This window comes from Sebastes umbrosus, chromosome 2, assembly GCF_015220745.1.
Source record: "Sebastes umbrosus isolate fSebUmb1 chromosome 2, fSebUmb1.pri, whole genome shotgun sequence".
Classification (NCBI taxonomy): Eukaryota; Metazoa; Chordata; class Actinopteri; order Perciformes; family Sebastidae; genus Sebastes; species Sebastes umbrosus.
In genome coordinates, this window is record NC_051270.1 from 33,610,833 (window position 1) to 33,625,768 (window position 14,936).

Sequence of the window (14,936 nt, forward strand, 5' to 3'; positions counted from 1 at the left end):
AACAGCAACCTTGGCAAACACACCTTGCAGTCCTCTTTCTCATTATTTGATTGTAGGCAAGAAAAAAATTCTTCACCGTTCAACTTTCTGCGGTTTTGCATGGCAGATAGCCTACGTTGTGCTTTAAGCGTATGGACTCCATAGGTTCAACCAAACAAAACATGGAACTGGCCATTTGCTTGTCTTATACTAAGACTCAAAATGTAAAGTTTTATTATTGTGTTAATTGTATTTCATTATGTTATATTAATCTCTTATTGCATCATACTTACAAGGAGATGTGCCACTTCCGGCCACCATCGTTGTTTGGTTTAAGAAAGAAGAGTGAGTCGCACCAAGTTATAGCCTAAATCTCATTTATTGTCAAAAGTCAGAATATTTGTCATTCGAGTTGGGTAGAAAAGTATTTTGAGAGTCTGTAAATGTTTTAAAAAGTGTACAAACTACCTTTGAGGTTTTTCAGTTTGTATTTATCTATCGAATAAGCTAGCTAGCTTTGTACATTAGCTAATTTGAATGCTAGGGAACGTAAGCTAATCACCAGTTCAAAAGTTTCAAACCTAAAAAATGATGTTGTGAGAGGCACAGACTAATGAGCCACATATAGAATATTTATAGTTTTGATGCCACAAAAAACAAAATAGTGAGTAAACTAACAAAAAGAACCTGTCAAAAACAGTTATTTAACTCAATGTTAATATCACATAGCTATATGCATTAACGTTAGCTTTTATTGAGACAGAACTTTTATGGAAATACCTTAGATGTGTTTTGGACCTTAAAGGTCCAAAACACAGATATGCTCAGATATGCTTGTTAATAGTGACACCTGTGGCCGTTAAGTCAACGAAAGTCAGCGTCGGGCTCGCACTTGCTCGCTCTAAATAAACATGAACGAGCATCGCTCAACACAGTGAGGCGACACACGTCAGCTAAAACCACAATATCACTCTATATGTCACCTGCTTGGCAGTAATGTTAGCTGACCAGACGAAGGTCTCTCCATGAATCAATGCTAATCCTAGTGTTGGCTTTTCCTGCTTCAGCCTCCGGGGCTGAAGCAGGAAGAGAAATGTTTTCGTCTCCGACTGCGCCCGCAGGGAGACACTGGCACCCGGTCGGAAACGATAACGTTACTCGCTGCGAAGCCCCGTCACTTCACAAGACACGGGAAACCTCTGTTGGTCTGGAGGAGCTGCAGCAGTTAGTTCTGCACAAACGTCCACTGTACATTCACTAGATATTCTCAGAGCTATGAAGTCTTCTGCAGTGTGTAGTGAGTGCGCATGAACGTGAGAGTGGAGCGAGAACGCGCGCGGTGTGTGAGTGAAGACAAGCAGGCAGAGGCGCAGAGGAGCGGTCTGAACAGCGTAGCAACACGCGAGCGCGCATATGTGAGCGTGCATCAGAAACCGACCCGGTAGAGTTATACATGTAAAACTCTCCCTTTAAAAGGTCTCATATTGTAAAAAGTGAGATTTTCATGTCTTTTATATTATAAAGTAGGTTTAAGTGCTGTATAAATACTATGAAACTATCAAATCGCTCAATATACGGAGAAATACACACAGCCCGTATTCAGAAATGGTGCATTTGAAACAAGCCGTTTCAAGCATTTCTTTCCATTTGTGATGTCACGAATATACAATATTTAGACCATTACACGGTTTTAAATGTAAACATTCTAAATGTGTCCCAGTTTATTTCCTGTTGCAGTGTATGTGAATAACATCAGCTGACGGGAAGTAAACACGGACCCACGTTGTTGCCTGTTGAAATGCACTAAAACTGAGCGTTTCAGACAGAGGGTGAATACAGGTATATTCAGGCAGACAGAATGAGGAAAATAAAGGGTATGTTTTACATTACAGCATGTAAACATGTTCTAGTGAAAAAACAAAATACAAGTATGAACTTGAAAGTGAGCATCAGATGGGACCTTTAAGTCAGCATTAACTCACATGTCTGCTGTGAAGTGTGTTGAATTTGCGCATGATCTCAGCACACCTGGCTGTGTAGAGATGAGATGTTTTCTTTGGATTGAAATCCCTCACCATATTTTAGTTTTTGCCTGAGCAACAGAGAGGCGGCCAGGATCCAAACTTCCGTGTGAGTCCACACCCTGTTTTCCGGGGAGCCGGTGGAGATCCAGCCCTTCAACACGCTGCTCTCTTACGTCCCGTCCGTGAGCAGCGAGCAGCGAGCAGCGAGCTGGCCGCGGCGGAGATTTCTCCTTCTGGACGGATCTTATCTTTTCTCCAACTGAGAGCTCTTGTAGTCTTTTCCGCGCTTGACACATATCGGAGTAGTAAAGTCGGTGCTCAGTCGCCGGTAAATCTGTGTGTCCCTGCTCTGCGCCTCCGTGGCTATGGATTGATTTCAGTGTTTCTTCTTCTCCGACCTCTGCCTCGACCAAGTTGAGAAAACAGTCTCTCTAACCTGCGGCTCTCTCTCCCTCTCTCTCTCTCTCCAGCTACATGTTTTAAAAGTACCTGGCTCCGGATGTTTCTGCACATTTTGGGACTTTGAACTTTTGTTTTTCTCCTGCTAGTGCATTTTGCAGGAGGTTGGCCGGGGGATTGTAAGGATTTCTTTTTTTGTAGACGCTTCTTCTCCGGGGTTCCTGAAGCCTGCAAAGATTTATTTGTGAAAAGTGATGGCCGAGCGGGGAGCTCTGTCGCTCCTCTCTCTCCTCTGTCTCTGTCTCACCTTTCTCTACACGGAGACCACCGCGGCCAAGCATGTCGACAAAGGTAAGAGGCTTTCATTAACACACTGCTTCTTCTTCTCTGTGTATGTGTGTGCGCGTCTTTACGCACCGATTGGAGAAACTTACCCACATCGCATCACGAGTTGTAACAAAATGAAACACAGACATGGAGCTAGGTAGCTAATTCTGCTGTGTTTAGGTCAGCTACTCTTTCACCATTTACACAACTTTAAAAGTAGGCTACTTTCTCCATAGCAGGAGCATTATTTAATGCAGGTCCAGCCCTGTTGGAAGCAGAAAAGCAACACGCTTTTCCCACTCCGTCCTTTTGTCTGTTGCATGGAGGCTGTTGAGGCAGAAGAACTGCTGAGAGCTTTCTCTGTTTGTCTTTCAAATGATTCACAGACATGCAGTGGAGTCTTTGGCTGCTGTGCATTTGGATTTGAAAGGCTAAATAACACATGTTGTTGTCTGTTGAATGGAGATCTACCTGTGCCTTTTCACTAGCTCTATGGTCATCATGGAAATGCAAAAGGATGGCAGGAACTTGAATCAGAAAAATCCAGAGTCATTAGTGCTCACTGTCAGGTAATAAGCTAGCATCATCAGTCCAGCAGACATCTCATTACCCCGGCGTCAATACATGTTTAGCTGATGGATAAACAGACCCCCAAATTCATTTGCTTCTGTTAATTGTTTTGAAGAGAGAGCATTTGCAGTCTGTGTCTTATTCCAACTGGTGGTATTCTGTAGTGAAATATTTCACTATTAAAGGGGATTTCTGTGATATTGGAGGTATTGATTAGAGTCTCAACACAATCTGTTAGAAGCACTCCAAGCCATGAGATAAATTGGAGAGCCATTAGGGCTGCACAATTCTGGCTAAAAATGATAATCACAATTATTTTGATCAATATTGATATCGCGATTATTTATCAAGATTATTCATTGATTTTTAGCGACAACTTATTTTGATTGCACTTTCACATCAAAATAAACAGAGCACTGTTTTCACTTCCATGCTGTGCTACATTCCTGTTAATGTACAAATTAGGGCTGCACCATGTTGGAAAAAACTTACATTGCAATATTTCTTTCTGCTCTATATATTGCGATATGAAAAAATACAGGAATATTCACCCTACCCCTTTATTATCTACATTTTTAAAGTTAAATGCTTCAATCTAGTGCACTTGGAGAGCAAAAATTGGTTGTATAGATAATATCTATATCCAAAGGTGAAGCCAAAACATCTCGATCCCCAGCTGGTGGCTAGCTGTTAGTATAGGAAGCGCTTGATTTGATATGCTGCAGCATTTTCTATGAGTAGAACGCACGTTTTAAACGTCGATATCGCAGGCGATCATGTTCATTTCATTGTGGGAAGCCCAAATTGTGATCGCGATTTAATATTCAATTAAATGTGCAGCCCTAAGAGCCATGAGAAAAAAATGTCTTCCCAGCAGCCATTGGAGTGCACAGCTCCAGTCCCTATCACATACCCCATCGTGACAGAGTCACATCTTTGTCATTTAAGCTGTTATCAAACACAGCAGCATGTGGTCTGGAAAATTGTGACTGTAACTTGTGCAACATGGCCCAGTTTTTTTTTCTTCATCATTCTCGTAATATATGCAAAATAGTTGTGTCAAAAAAAGCCTTTGAAACATGGTTGTTTATTTGAGAAAAAAAAAATGAATGTGTGTAGAAGACAGGCCTTGGAGTGACAGGCCTGTGCTAGCTGTTGGGCTCTCTTGCGTGTGGAGCCTGATGAAAGACCCTCTCCTGCATGAAAAGCGCTCTGCAGTGGTGGAAGGGGAGATAGAGAGAGAGAGAGAAAAAAAGCCCCTCCTTGGCTTTGCTGGAGATCAGTACAAAAGAGAGAGATGGGGGTAGGGTGAAACAGGCCGACTGTCTGGAAAGTAATAAAACCAGGAGATTAAGGGGACCAGGGAGTTCCTTTGGGAGCTTTGATTGATTCCAGAGAATTGGACTGGGACCCACACGCAGAGAGAGTTTCAAATTACTAATTGTGGGGTCCCCTTCTCTGAAAATATCTGTTTATTCAAAACACATTTCTTTGAGGTCCTGACTGTGGCCAGAACTTATCTTCTTCAAAGTTGGCAGCCCTGACTTAAAGAGTTTCAGTCTCATTTGCTTTGGGGACGGTCTCACTTACTTTGGAATAACCAGTAAAAGTTTAGCCAAACTACCACTTTTCCCCCCACTTCCTCCTCCGTAGCTCTTAGAACTTTTAAAAAAATGGCTCAAAAAGTTTGCCTTTTGTAGATAAGTCCCTATTAGAGGAGTGTAAAATCCATTTAGGCATCTATCTTATCTCTGTAATCCTGCTGGGAGGGAATAGTGTGCTGATTGTCTCCCAGCGGACAATGCAAATAACTTGCTGCAATGTGTAAACATTTGGCAACCCTCTCTGCTCCTACAGACCACTCACCCACCAGGGTTTTATCCTCTCAGACCACCTCAGATGCAACATTGCCCAGACTTTATAAACAGCTGTCGTTTTCTTTGGAGCATTTAAGGTCTTTTCTGTGGACTCTGCAGCTAAGAACATAATTTACCACCTCTGTGTTGTTGTGTTTGGAAAGCCCCGGTGGTCCTACATCCCAGTTTGTGGGGAAAATAAGTTGGAAGGCTTAAAGTTGGATCTTATTCATCCTGAATTTCAAGAATATTTCACCTTATTTCATAGTGTAATGTGTAAGCAAAGTGTAGTAAAGGGCTTCAAAATGAAGCGGATGTAGTACCATCCTGACCTCGAGCCAAACTAGAGCCGGTCACTACGCAGTGTACGCACCATCGTGGAGGAAATGCGAGAAGTGTAAAAGTATTTCCGGTTTATTATAAAACTATAGCTGCATCTTTTCCACATGTCCACCTCATCTTGTGATGAGTTAAGAGGGGTAGTCATGCAGAGTCACCTGCTGTCTCTGCCGTATAGAGTATGCTGTTTACTGATCATTTATTTATAGGCTCCAATCGCTCATAAAGTCCTAATGACCTCCATCCACCAAGAGACGGATAATTGCGCACTTGGCCAAGTGTTTGATTCATCTGTTTCACTAATGAAACCACCCCCATTAGGAAATGCTGCTGGTCTGCTATGGATACTGATGTCGAGGCTCAAGTTTGTTGTTGCTTTCTCCGTGTCCTTGTGTAAAATGCGGCGTGGCGAGGTCACCAGTTTGAGATCACGGTTGAACACAACAACTTGTTTGTGTCCAGGGTTTATGGGGGTTAAAATGACGGCCATTATTGAAATCATTTGCCCTAACTGTCACAGCAGTTTATCACATGTAATTGGCAGGGGGAAAGGTAGATCAATATCCTCTGAATAGATGGCACCACATCTGTTGTTGCTTCTCTTTGGCGACTGGGGGTCAGTGTAATCACCCGCTTTCAGCTTTTAGCTTTCAGCTTTCAGCAGACTATTGTGGCAAAATAATAGAGGACTATAGTGGCTTTTATTTCATCTAACAAGGCTCTTTGCTGATTTGCTCATATATTGCTGTTATTTAAAATGGTAATGTAGGCTGAACTGCAAGATTTATGTAGACGTAGTGCAGTTAAACAATAGTAAGACACCATCATTTACACCATGAAAAGCACATAGTTTGATCCCACGTCTCAACATATCAAACTTTCACGCATCAGCTGTTAGTCTGGAGGTTTAATGTTGGTACACACCAGATTGCATCTACATGAATTCTCTCTCCACACTCTCTCCGCATGCTGTTTGAAACAGTTTCTCTAACTGGCATTGTTAGCCCCCTGTGTATTTGAGACTGGGCTGGCTGGCTGGTTGCTTGTGATAGTGAAGGGAGGGCTGTTTTTGAGTGGAAAGAAGCCAAGGGTCATGGTCTAAAAACCCAGAGTGGATCATGGACAAGTCCATGGCTTCTGCTGCCTCCCTTCTAAGATGAAATTGCCTCTATTAGAGCTGCTTCTAGTTGTGTGGTGCAGAGAAACATGACTCAAGTCTGCTTTTCCTGTCTCTCCACTGAAGCCTCTGATTCTGGGACACATTTAGTGGCCTTGAAAGACTTTCTTAGGCCTATATGAAGTGTCCCCCACAGTCAGTTATGTGTATTTTTGTGGTTTTCCTAGATATAACTTTTCAATTAATTACCGTTTTTTTTTTTAAACCTTGTAAACCACCTGTAGTTCATTGCACTGAAAATCCATACATTTACCATATTTTCATACAAATATACAGATTTTGGAAAAATATTAATATTGTGAAATTAATTTCAACCATATTGCACAGCTTTAAGGCCCAGACATACAAACCCGACATTAAAGAACTAGCGGCGCCGAAGGCCGACTGTTGCGTCGCCTCACGTCGCCACTGTTTTGGTCAAAAAGTTGCACTCAAACACACCGCAAAGACTACAGCCAACGGCCAGTTAGCACGTACGTTCTGCGCTAATAACTCTGCACACCAGCAGGCGGCGGTAGTCAGTAGCGTATTTGTCATTCAAAAAGGGAAACAGGAAGACCGATGACTGCTGATATACAGGCCTTTGTTATGATACGTACATGAAACAAAACAGCGTTTGCTGACGATTTTCACACCACTCTCACTCATGTTTGGAATGATCAGATGAGATGAAGATGATGAGAAGAGCCTTATGTGTTTTTCCTGTTGACTTTACTTATTTGCTTGCTTTCCTCACTCCTGTTTCTCTTCTCGTGCACTGATTTGTTTAAGCTAAACAGCCAATCAGAATGATTTCTTTCACCGACAAGCTCTGCTGCCGATTCAACATGCTGAATCGGCCAAAAAGCCTGCAACACGGGCAAACTAGAGCCTACGGTGCGGGACACACCGCAAAAACTCACACACTCTCCTCTGTGTCGATGCTCTCTGGGGTTGTTGATGAAGGTGGTAGTCGGTGTAAAAAGCACAGAAAACAAATGTTTTTTTTCTATTCGGGAATGTTGGCACCAGCCTCATGAACCCCATTCAAAGGCCGGGTTGCAGTTAATTTGAAATTCAATATTCACCACCCAAGCTATTTTAATGGTAAAAAAGTTCCACCTTTATAGCAGCAGCTCCTCGTCCACCAATTCCATCAATTCCACCAGGACATTTTGTATGTGCTGGCAGAGAATAAAGGCTTTTCTTTTTTAACACTTACCTCTTCTGCTAATCAATATCAGGGGAACCCTGCTCCCCGGACACGGGAAAACCCTTTGATTGAATGTGGTGCAAAAGGGGCTATAGGTGTTGTCCTGAACCATCAGTTTTCTCTGTACTTTGAAAGCCAGCCTATTTGGTGTTATGATTGGTCGGCTCACATCAAGTGTGCTCCTCTTAAAAGCCGAACTTCTTTCAGCCTCAGAGGTTTTCCTGCTGTGACTAAAACGTTGTCAGACGCAGCACCTTTCCAGTCCGGCTGCCGTGTGTCTTCTTTGTGTCTGCTGGCCCTTTCATGTCAAAACAAAAAAAGCTTGAAAAACACTCGCTGGGAGTTTGAAAAAAAGTTGAATATTGTCAAGGGGCCATAAAGCTGTCCATACTGCCCTGTGTGATGAGCCATTTGGGACTTTATGGTAACCTGAGGGACGCTACTTCAATAATATTGTCTTTTACCGGAGACATAGCTGGAAACATGCTTGCCTCGCTGATTTCCACTGTTCCATTCGTTTTCTTTTAAAAAATAGAACAACATGCAAAATGTCTAATTCACTGTGCTGCTGTTGTGCTCTCCAGGCTGCCCTGTTCTGCTGTGATTGAATGATGCTCAGGCTTAATGACCACTGGGAAAGCAGCAAGAGTCTTTTCAGTTTCCATGGAGCTGATGTACATTAGCAGCAGTGAGAGCAAAGCATACAAAGAAGACACTGAAATTATGACTACATTTCAGTAAGAATCTAGTTTATTGTCTCTTTCATTACGCTGCTATGCACCTCATCTGTAAAGGCCCAGACGCACCAAACCAACATTAGAGAACTAGCGGCGACGAAGGCCGCCTGTTACGTCGCCTGTGGCACGGCTAAAAAGTTACACCCGACCACATTGCAAAGCAGCAAACGGCCAGCTACCTGCGCGAGCTGTAATAACTCTCCTTACCAGCAGGTCGCGGTAGTCCGTATTCGTCATTCAAAAAGGGAAACCAGAAGACCTAGGACGGCGGGATATACAAGTCGTTATGACATGTACATGAAACGAAACGCCTTTTGCCGACCATTTTCACACCACTCTCACTCACCACTTAGCTTCATTCCAGATGGCCATGTTGTTGTGAAAATATCCGTGTAGTGGAATGATCAGATAAAGATGAAAAATGAAAAGAGCCTTCTCTGTGTGTCCTCTTGACTTTACTCGTTTGCTTGCATTTCTCTCTTCCGTTTTTCTTCTTGTGCACTGATTCGCTTAAAGGCCCTGACGCTGCTGCTAGATCTTTGATGTCGGCTTGGTGTGTCTGGGCCTTAAGCTGAACAGCCAATCAGAGCGAATTCTCACACCCGCAAAAACTAGGGGTGACAGAATCTCACCTACGGCCCCAAACTGTCCGAAAGCCGACCGTCGGCTTGTTGTATCGGGGCCTTTACATCAGCGTCGACACAATCACCATACGCCACCTGTGGTACCACCCACAACAACCCCAGAGAGCATAAACACACAGAGGAAAGCTTGGAGTACATACCTGTAAGGCTGGGCAATACAGTTGAAATGAATTTCACAATACTAAGAATTTTCCAATATCAGTATGTATGTATGAAAATAACACTGTACAGTGGAGTGTTTTATATGTGGTTTACAAGATTAAACAAATGCTAAATACTGGTGTGTCAGGGCCTTAAGGCGACTTCTGTCAGGCTCTGGAGAACTAAACTGGTCAAGCTCTGCTCCTCAAGCCTTGCTACAGTCTTGCACTTACACAAACACAAAGTTGTGTGTGTGTTGGGGCATGGTGTTGGATTTGTAGCAGACTTTCTATGAGTGCAGTTACAGACTGTGTCTTGGACATCTTTAAAGAAGTGCGCACAGATAAAATCTTTTCAATTCCTCATCCTGTTACAAGGCATTGCCTTCTGACTAAAACATTTCTTGAACTATGGGTAGTTTCGTATTGCAGTGGGCTCACCATGTTACATGAAACGGTTATGTTAAACTAAAACAAATCATTTACCGGCCTGACATGCAAATACTAGCACCGCTGTGTGTGCTGAAGCTTTTACCAGAGCAGCATACAAAAAGGCCCAAAAGACTTGTAAGTGAAGGTTGTAGGAGTAGCAAGTACTAGTCTTGCAGCATGACCCGTTCTATAATATTTATGTTCTGCTAGACTGCAATCACAGTTGGTCATGTTCTTCAGGACAGCGTGGCATTGTCCAGTCTTTTACTGCATACAGAGAAAACTGCAGTAGTCAAGCTGCCTTGTTTCAGTGCACGTCCTTTATAACTGCAGCATGACGGCAGCAAACGGCAGTGAGGGTATTGATGTTAGATTTAAGTAGTGTACTGCAAGCAAAGAAGTATTTTCCCCTGGCCTGGCATTCAAGCAAAACCTTAAAGGAATGGGCTTTGTGGCCCTTCCAAGGGAATCGTTCTACAAGCACAGCAGGACAGTGAGGACTTTTTTCCCTGAAAATTTTTCCTCAAACTTTTGCTATTTTGGTTCTGCCGAGCTCCTGTCGTGGTGTCTCCTGTCGGTAGTGGCAGCTGCGTAGGATTATGACACATGCAAGCTGTGCTTGTCAGATGAGCCTGGACTAATGAGTGCAAGGCTCGGTTAGACACTGAACTGTTTTTACAGCCCTGGGGGGCATATTACAGACACTTCCTATTAAAATAAGATCAGGCCTTCTTTAAATGTTTGAATTTTCATTTTTAAATCCTCTAACTGTTTTATTTTTGCATTTCTTAATCATGGTCTAGTTGACATTTCAGTGATTACTAAGCAGCCGAAGGACAAGGCCGGCTTTGTTAAGTATTTTTGTTTTCGTCAACGGATCCCATAAAATGTCTAAAAACTAACAATGGGAAGTCGAAATAGTTGTTGGTCTGGTTGAAATCAGATCTTGATATTCCAAAGCAGATATACGGCATTTTTGTTGATGCTGTGAAAAATAATGTGGGATGTTTCAGTATTGACAAAGAGATTTTCTACTGAGGCATTATCTCACAATGGCATCTCATAACAGTTACATAAAGCTGAACGATGACAAACGACTGTCATTTTGAGACAATTGTGGGGAAAAAAGATGAAAATCATTAAACACCTTAAGTGTAATAACTTAAACAGGAAGCAGGAGCACTTTAGGATGACAGGTGTGCAGCTCAGGCTTTACCCCTTGAGTGTATATTACACAGAGAACAGATTAGAGTAGCTGACATAACATTTTCTCAATTCCTTCAGATTTTGGCATCTCCTTGCCCAATCAGTTGTTACTCAAGAACCTTAAATATAATTAGTGTAATAATGTATATTTGATGTAATTGTGAGGTAGCTGGTTCCGCTCCTGGCAGCAGCCCTTGTCGTAAATTAAGAGAGACTTGTACTGATTAATAATAACCTTCATTCGGTTGCACTGACTGTACCGGCTGGAGTTCCAACATCCTGCAGCTCTCAGACATGAATTCATTCTCTGCCGTCTTCTTGGAGGACGTCCAGGGTGTGATGAACTAACCTGAAAGTCTTCTCAGTGGTGTAGTGCAGTTGTTAAGTAGCTTGTGCTTCAAAGAGAATGCACACAAACAAGAATCAATGCAACTTTTCCCAATATATAATGATTTTTGTTCATTAGAAGTGGCCAATATGAATCTTGTTATTCCCGACTCAGGATTGTTTTATGGATCCTGTGGCCAACTGTGCTCCAGCAATACAAGTTCAGATTAGGACTGAACTATTTCAGTCACTAAATTAATAACACATTCTCACGGCAGTTCGTGAAATAGTCACAAAATTTAATTTGATTCGTGTACATAGACAATAATTTCCCTTTTATTTTTGTAACGCTCAGCTTGACTTTCAACAACGTATTTTTCTTGTGCTTTTTCCTAGAAATGTCCAGCAACACGTGACGCACGTGTCAATTTCCGCTCCAGTCTTTTCAAAATAAAACTACCTAGTTAGGTTTAGGAATAGATCGACTTGGTTAGGCTTAGGCAACAAACTACTTAGTTAGGTTTAGGAAAAACCTGCTCTTTATACTTCACGGTTCACAATCACGTGAATTACATACCAATTGTTTTTCGCTGACCGTCACGATCACCATCTCGTGTCTATGTACACAAATCAATACATTTGATTACGTGACTATTTCACAAACAGTTGTGTTACTGGCCTGAATTTAACAAACCTCAAACATTGTCATCTTCACTTTACTCGTCTCATTACTGGTGCTAGGTTTACCACCAGTATGTGTATGTGGGAGAGATCTTACACTCACTTATAAAGTATCAATCACCCATGTACACACTGAGCCTCTCAGCCTTCATTCAGTCAAAGGAACTTTTCATGTGCTGAAAGGGTGTGGGGGCAGTCAGTCACAGAGAGAGGATTGTGAGCACCGCTCAATCGAGCTGGCTGCCATCATCTTGTGCCTGGCCTGTGGCTCTTGGCAGCTTCAGACGTGGTGGGATGTGTGTGTATATGTTTGGGTGGGTATTTGTATAGGCGTATGCCACCCATCTGGGGTTGAACAGCTGTTTTATCAAGAAGGTTCAGAGAGTTTCCGACTTGAACTCTCTCTCTCCAGTAAAAAAGAAAAAAAAAAGTGTTTACCTACTTTCCCTGAGAAGATGGGGAGAAATTAGACCATTTTGATTTAGCCTTGAGTTTAATCTGTATAACAGTAGCAACCTTGGTGTCATTGATTCAGTATTATGCGGTGAGCACATATTTTGAGAAACAAAAAGGAGGGAAAGCATCCATTTATTGCCACACCCCTTATATAATTTTTTATTATGAAGGTCTTTTTTTAGTTCAAGACAAAATTACAACTTTGGACACAGCTGTGAATTGCAAATATGTTGGTAGTTGTGTGGTGTGGGTGTGTCAGAAAAACTTTGATTTCTAAAAATGTGCTTAGGAAAAGATTTTATAAGATTCACATAAATCAAAACCCGATGTTTCCCATTGGAAAATATTGACATGTGCACTGGTAGATGCTGGCGAACATAACCCAATTCAATACCAGTGCTCAACTCCAACCAAGATTTCTAATTATGGTGTCTTTTCAATTGATAATGAGCTGCTGCAACTTTGGTGAGACGTGCCAAAACTATTCTGTTTGAAGTTTCTATATTTTCTGAATCTTTTTCTTGTTCTGTTTTACAAGGCAAAAACTGGTTTGACTGGTTTCTGTAGTGGAAATCCGTAGAAACCACGTAACATTCAAGCGTAGTCGGCAAAGCGTGTTTAGGCTTCAGCAAAGAATAGAAGAAGGTGTGTGTTTTTTTGTCCTACCCGGTACTTTTCCATGGCACTGTCTCAGCATGCGAAGCACAGCATTGTTCTGGATTGTTGAGTCTCAGACGTTAAGTTTAAACAGTTTAGGGTTTAGAGTTAAGACCCGTGGAGGCTCTGTGCTACTCATGTATATATCAACTTGCGTCCCAGTTCCTCTTGGAGCTTCTCCAGTCAACCTCCCAGGTTTTATTTTGATTTCACCTGCTGCTATGGTGACCCCCGGAAAAAAAACTCCCGGTATTAACTGATGTTTCTGCTGCTAAATCCAAGCTGAAACGATTCTTTGAAAAGTTCAGCGTTAGATAGAGGCTCCTTTGTGCCATCGGGAGCTCCCCTTTGGCATGGGGCTCCGCTGACTGCAGTGACTCCGTACCATGTTATTGGAGCCAGTTCCTCCTCAACTCTGAGCTCATCTAAAGCTAAGGTCAAGAGAGGCGACTGAAATGGTGAAATGACTGCTTTAAGCCTTTTTAATTCATTGCCATGATGTAATGGAATTGGCCGTCTCTTTTGATTCTGCTTTCTTGGCCCTTCACAGTTGAATAAATGTGTCCCTCAGCAGCACTTACGTGAAAGATGATGGATTTTCTTCCTTTTATATAAATGTTACCCAGCTCTAACACAAAATAAGCTTGAGTTTGGCTATAGAAAATGCTAATTGCTCCTTGAAATTTGATTTACTGTACTACCGTGGTGAATAAATTTGACTGTTGATGAAAATGTCAAGCCTTAAGAGAGGTATTGGGGTTTCTTTTTTTTATTAGAAACAGGAGCTTCTGGAAGGGTCTTCATTGCTTGTGATTTGTGTGCACCAAGACTGCATTCGAGTTCTTAAAATGAGTTGTTTTAACTGAATTGTCTTTGAGGTGGTGTTAATTTTTTACGTGAGGCCTTATGTGGTCATGCACCTGGACAACAGTGTTTACCACGTTGGATTTAACACGTGAGAGTGCAGGTTATAGCCAGGCACACCCTCTGCCATTTTCTGCTTTGTCGTTTGGGCTCACTGCAGCCAGCTGCATTTTGTTTTGGTGACGGATACGGAACAAATATGACGTCACGTTTCTGAGACAACAAAAATAAAAGCGGTAACTTCCTTCTAACTCCGCATAGACTCAAATGAAGCAAATATATCACTTCTGCCATTAAAAAATACATTTCAAAATCGTAAAAAATAAATAAATCGCGATACATTGGTGAATCTATTTTTTTTTTTTCAACCCTATGGTCTAGTGTTAAAAAAGTTAACAAATCGCAATAAATGGTGATATCAAATCGCAATACTTGTAGAATTGCAATACTTAAAAATCGCAATACATATCAAATCGGCACCTAAGTATTGTGATAGTATCGAATCAGGAGATAGGTGAATCGTCCCAGCCCTTGTGATTATAGTAATAAAATGAGACCCCACTCCCTGTCCTCTGTTATGAGTTCCCTTTTCCGAATGTGGATTCTGGTCCTTGACCTTTCGGGAAGATGATAATCTCTGCTAGTGTCTGTTTTATGGAGTCTGATAAAAGACAAGGTTGGGCTGTGATATGACACTTAAGATAGTAGAGAAACAAGCTAGGTTACTGACAGGCTTACACCAATGCAGAGGAAGATTGCACAATATTCGCATTATGTCTCAGAGCATTTCTCTTATGTGCACAGCTTATGACATTCTCGGGATGACTACTTTCGTTCACTTTTTTTTTTTGGGCACCATACCAAAATTGCACACACAAAATACAGCTGGGTTTCAATCGCTGTTGGATGAAGCCGTGAGAACCTGAGAG

General features: G+C 42.0%; 1 protein-coding gene across 11 annotated transcripts in view; it reads left to right on the forward strand.

Annotated features, from left to right (window-relative positions):
• Window positions 1–1,890: 1,890 nt before the first annotated feature.
• neo1a (neogenin 1a) overlaps window positions 1,891–14,936 on the forward strand; it is a 210,048-nt gene continuing 197,002 nt past the window's right edge. For 5 of the 11 annotated variants that reach the window (XM_037792400.1, XM_037792375.1, XM_037792392.1 and 2 more), the window contains exon 1: window positions 1,893–2,753. In XM_037792400.1, coding sequence (XP_037648328.1) covers window positions 2,657–2,753 — 97 coding nt within the window. In that variant the 5' untranslated portion in view covers window positions 1,893–2,656. Of the gene's footprint in view, window positions 2,754–14,936 lie in introns of all 11 variants that reach the window. The other 6 variants (XM_037792384.1, XM_037792418.1, XM_037792444.1 and 3 more) reach the window with 3 other exon arrangements.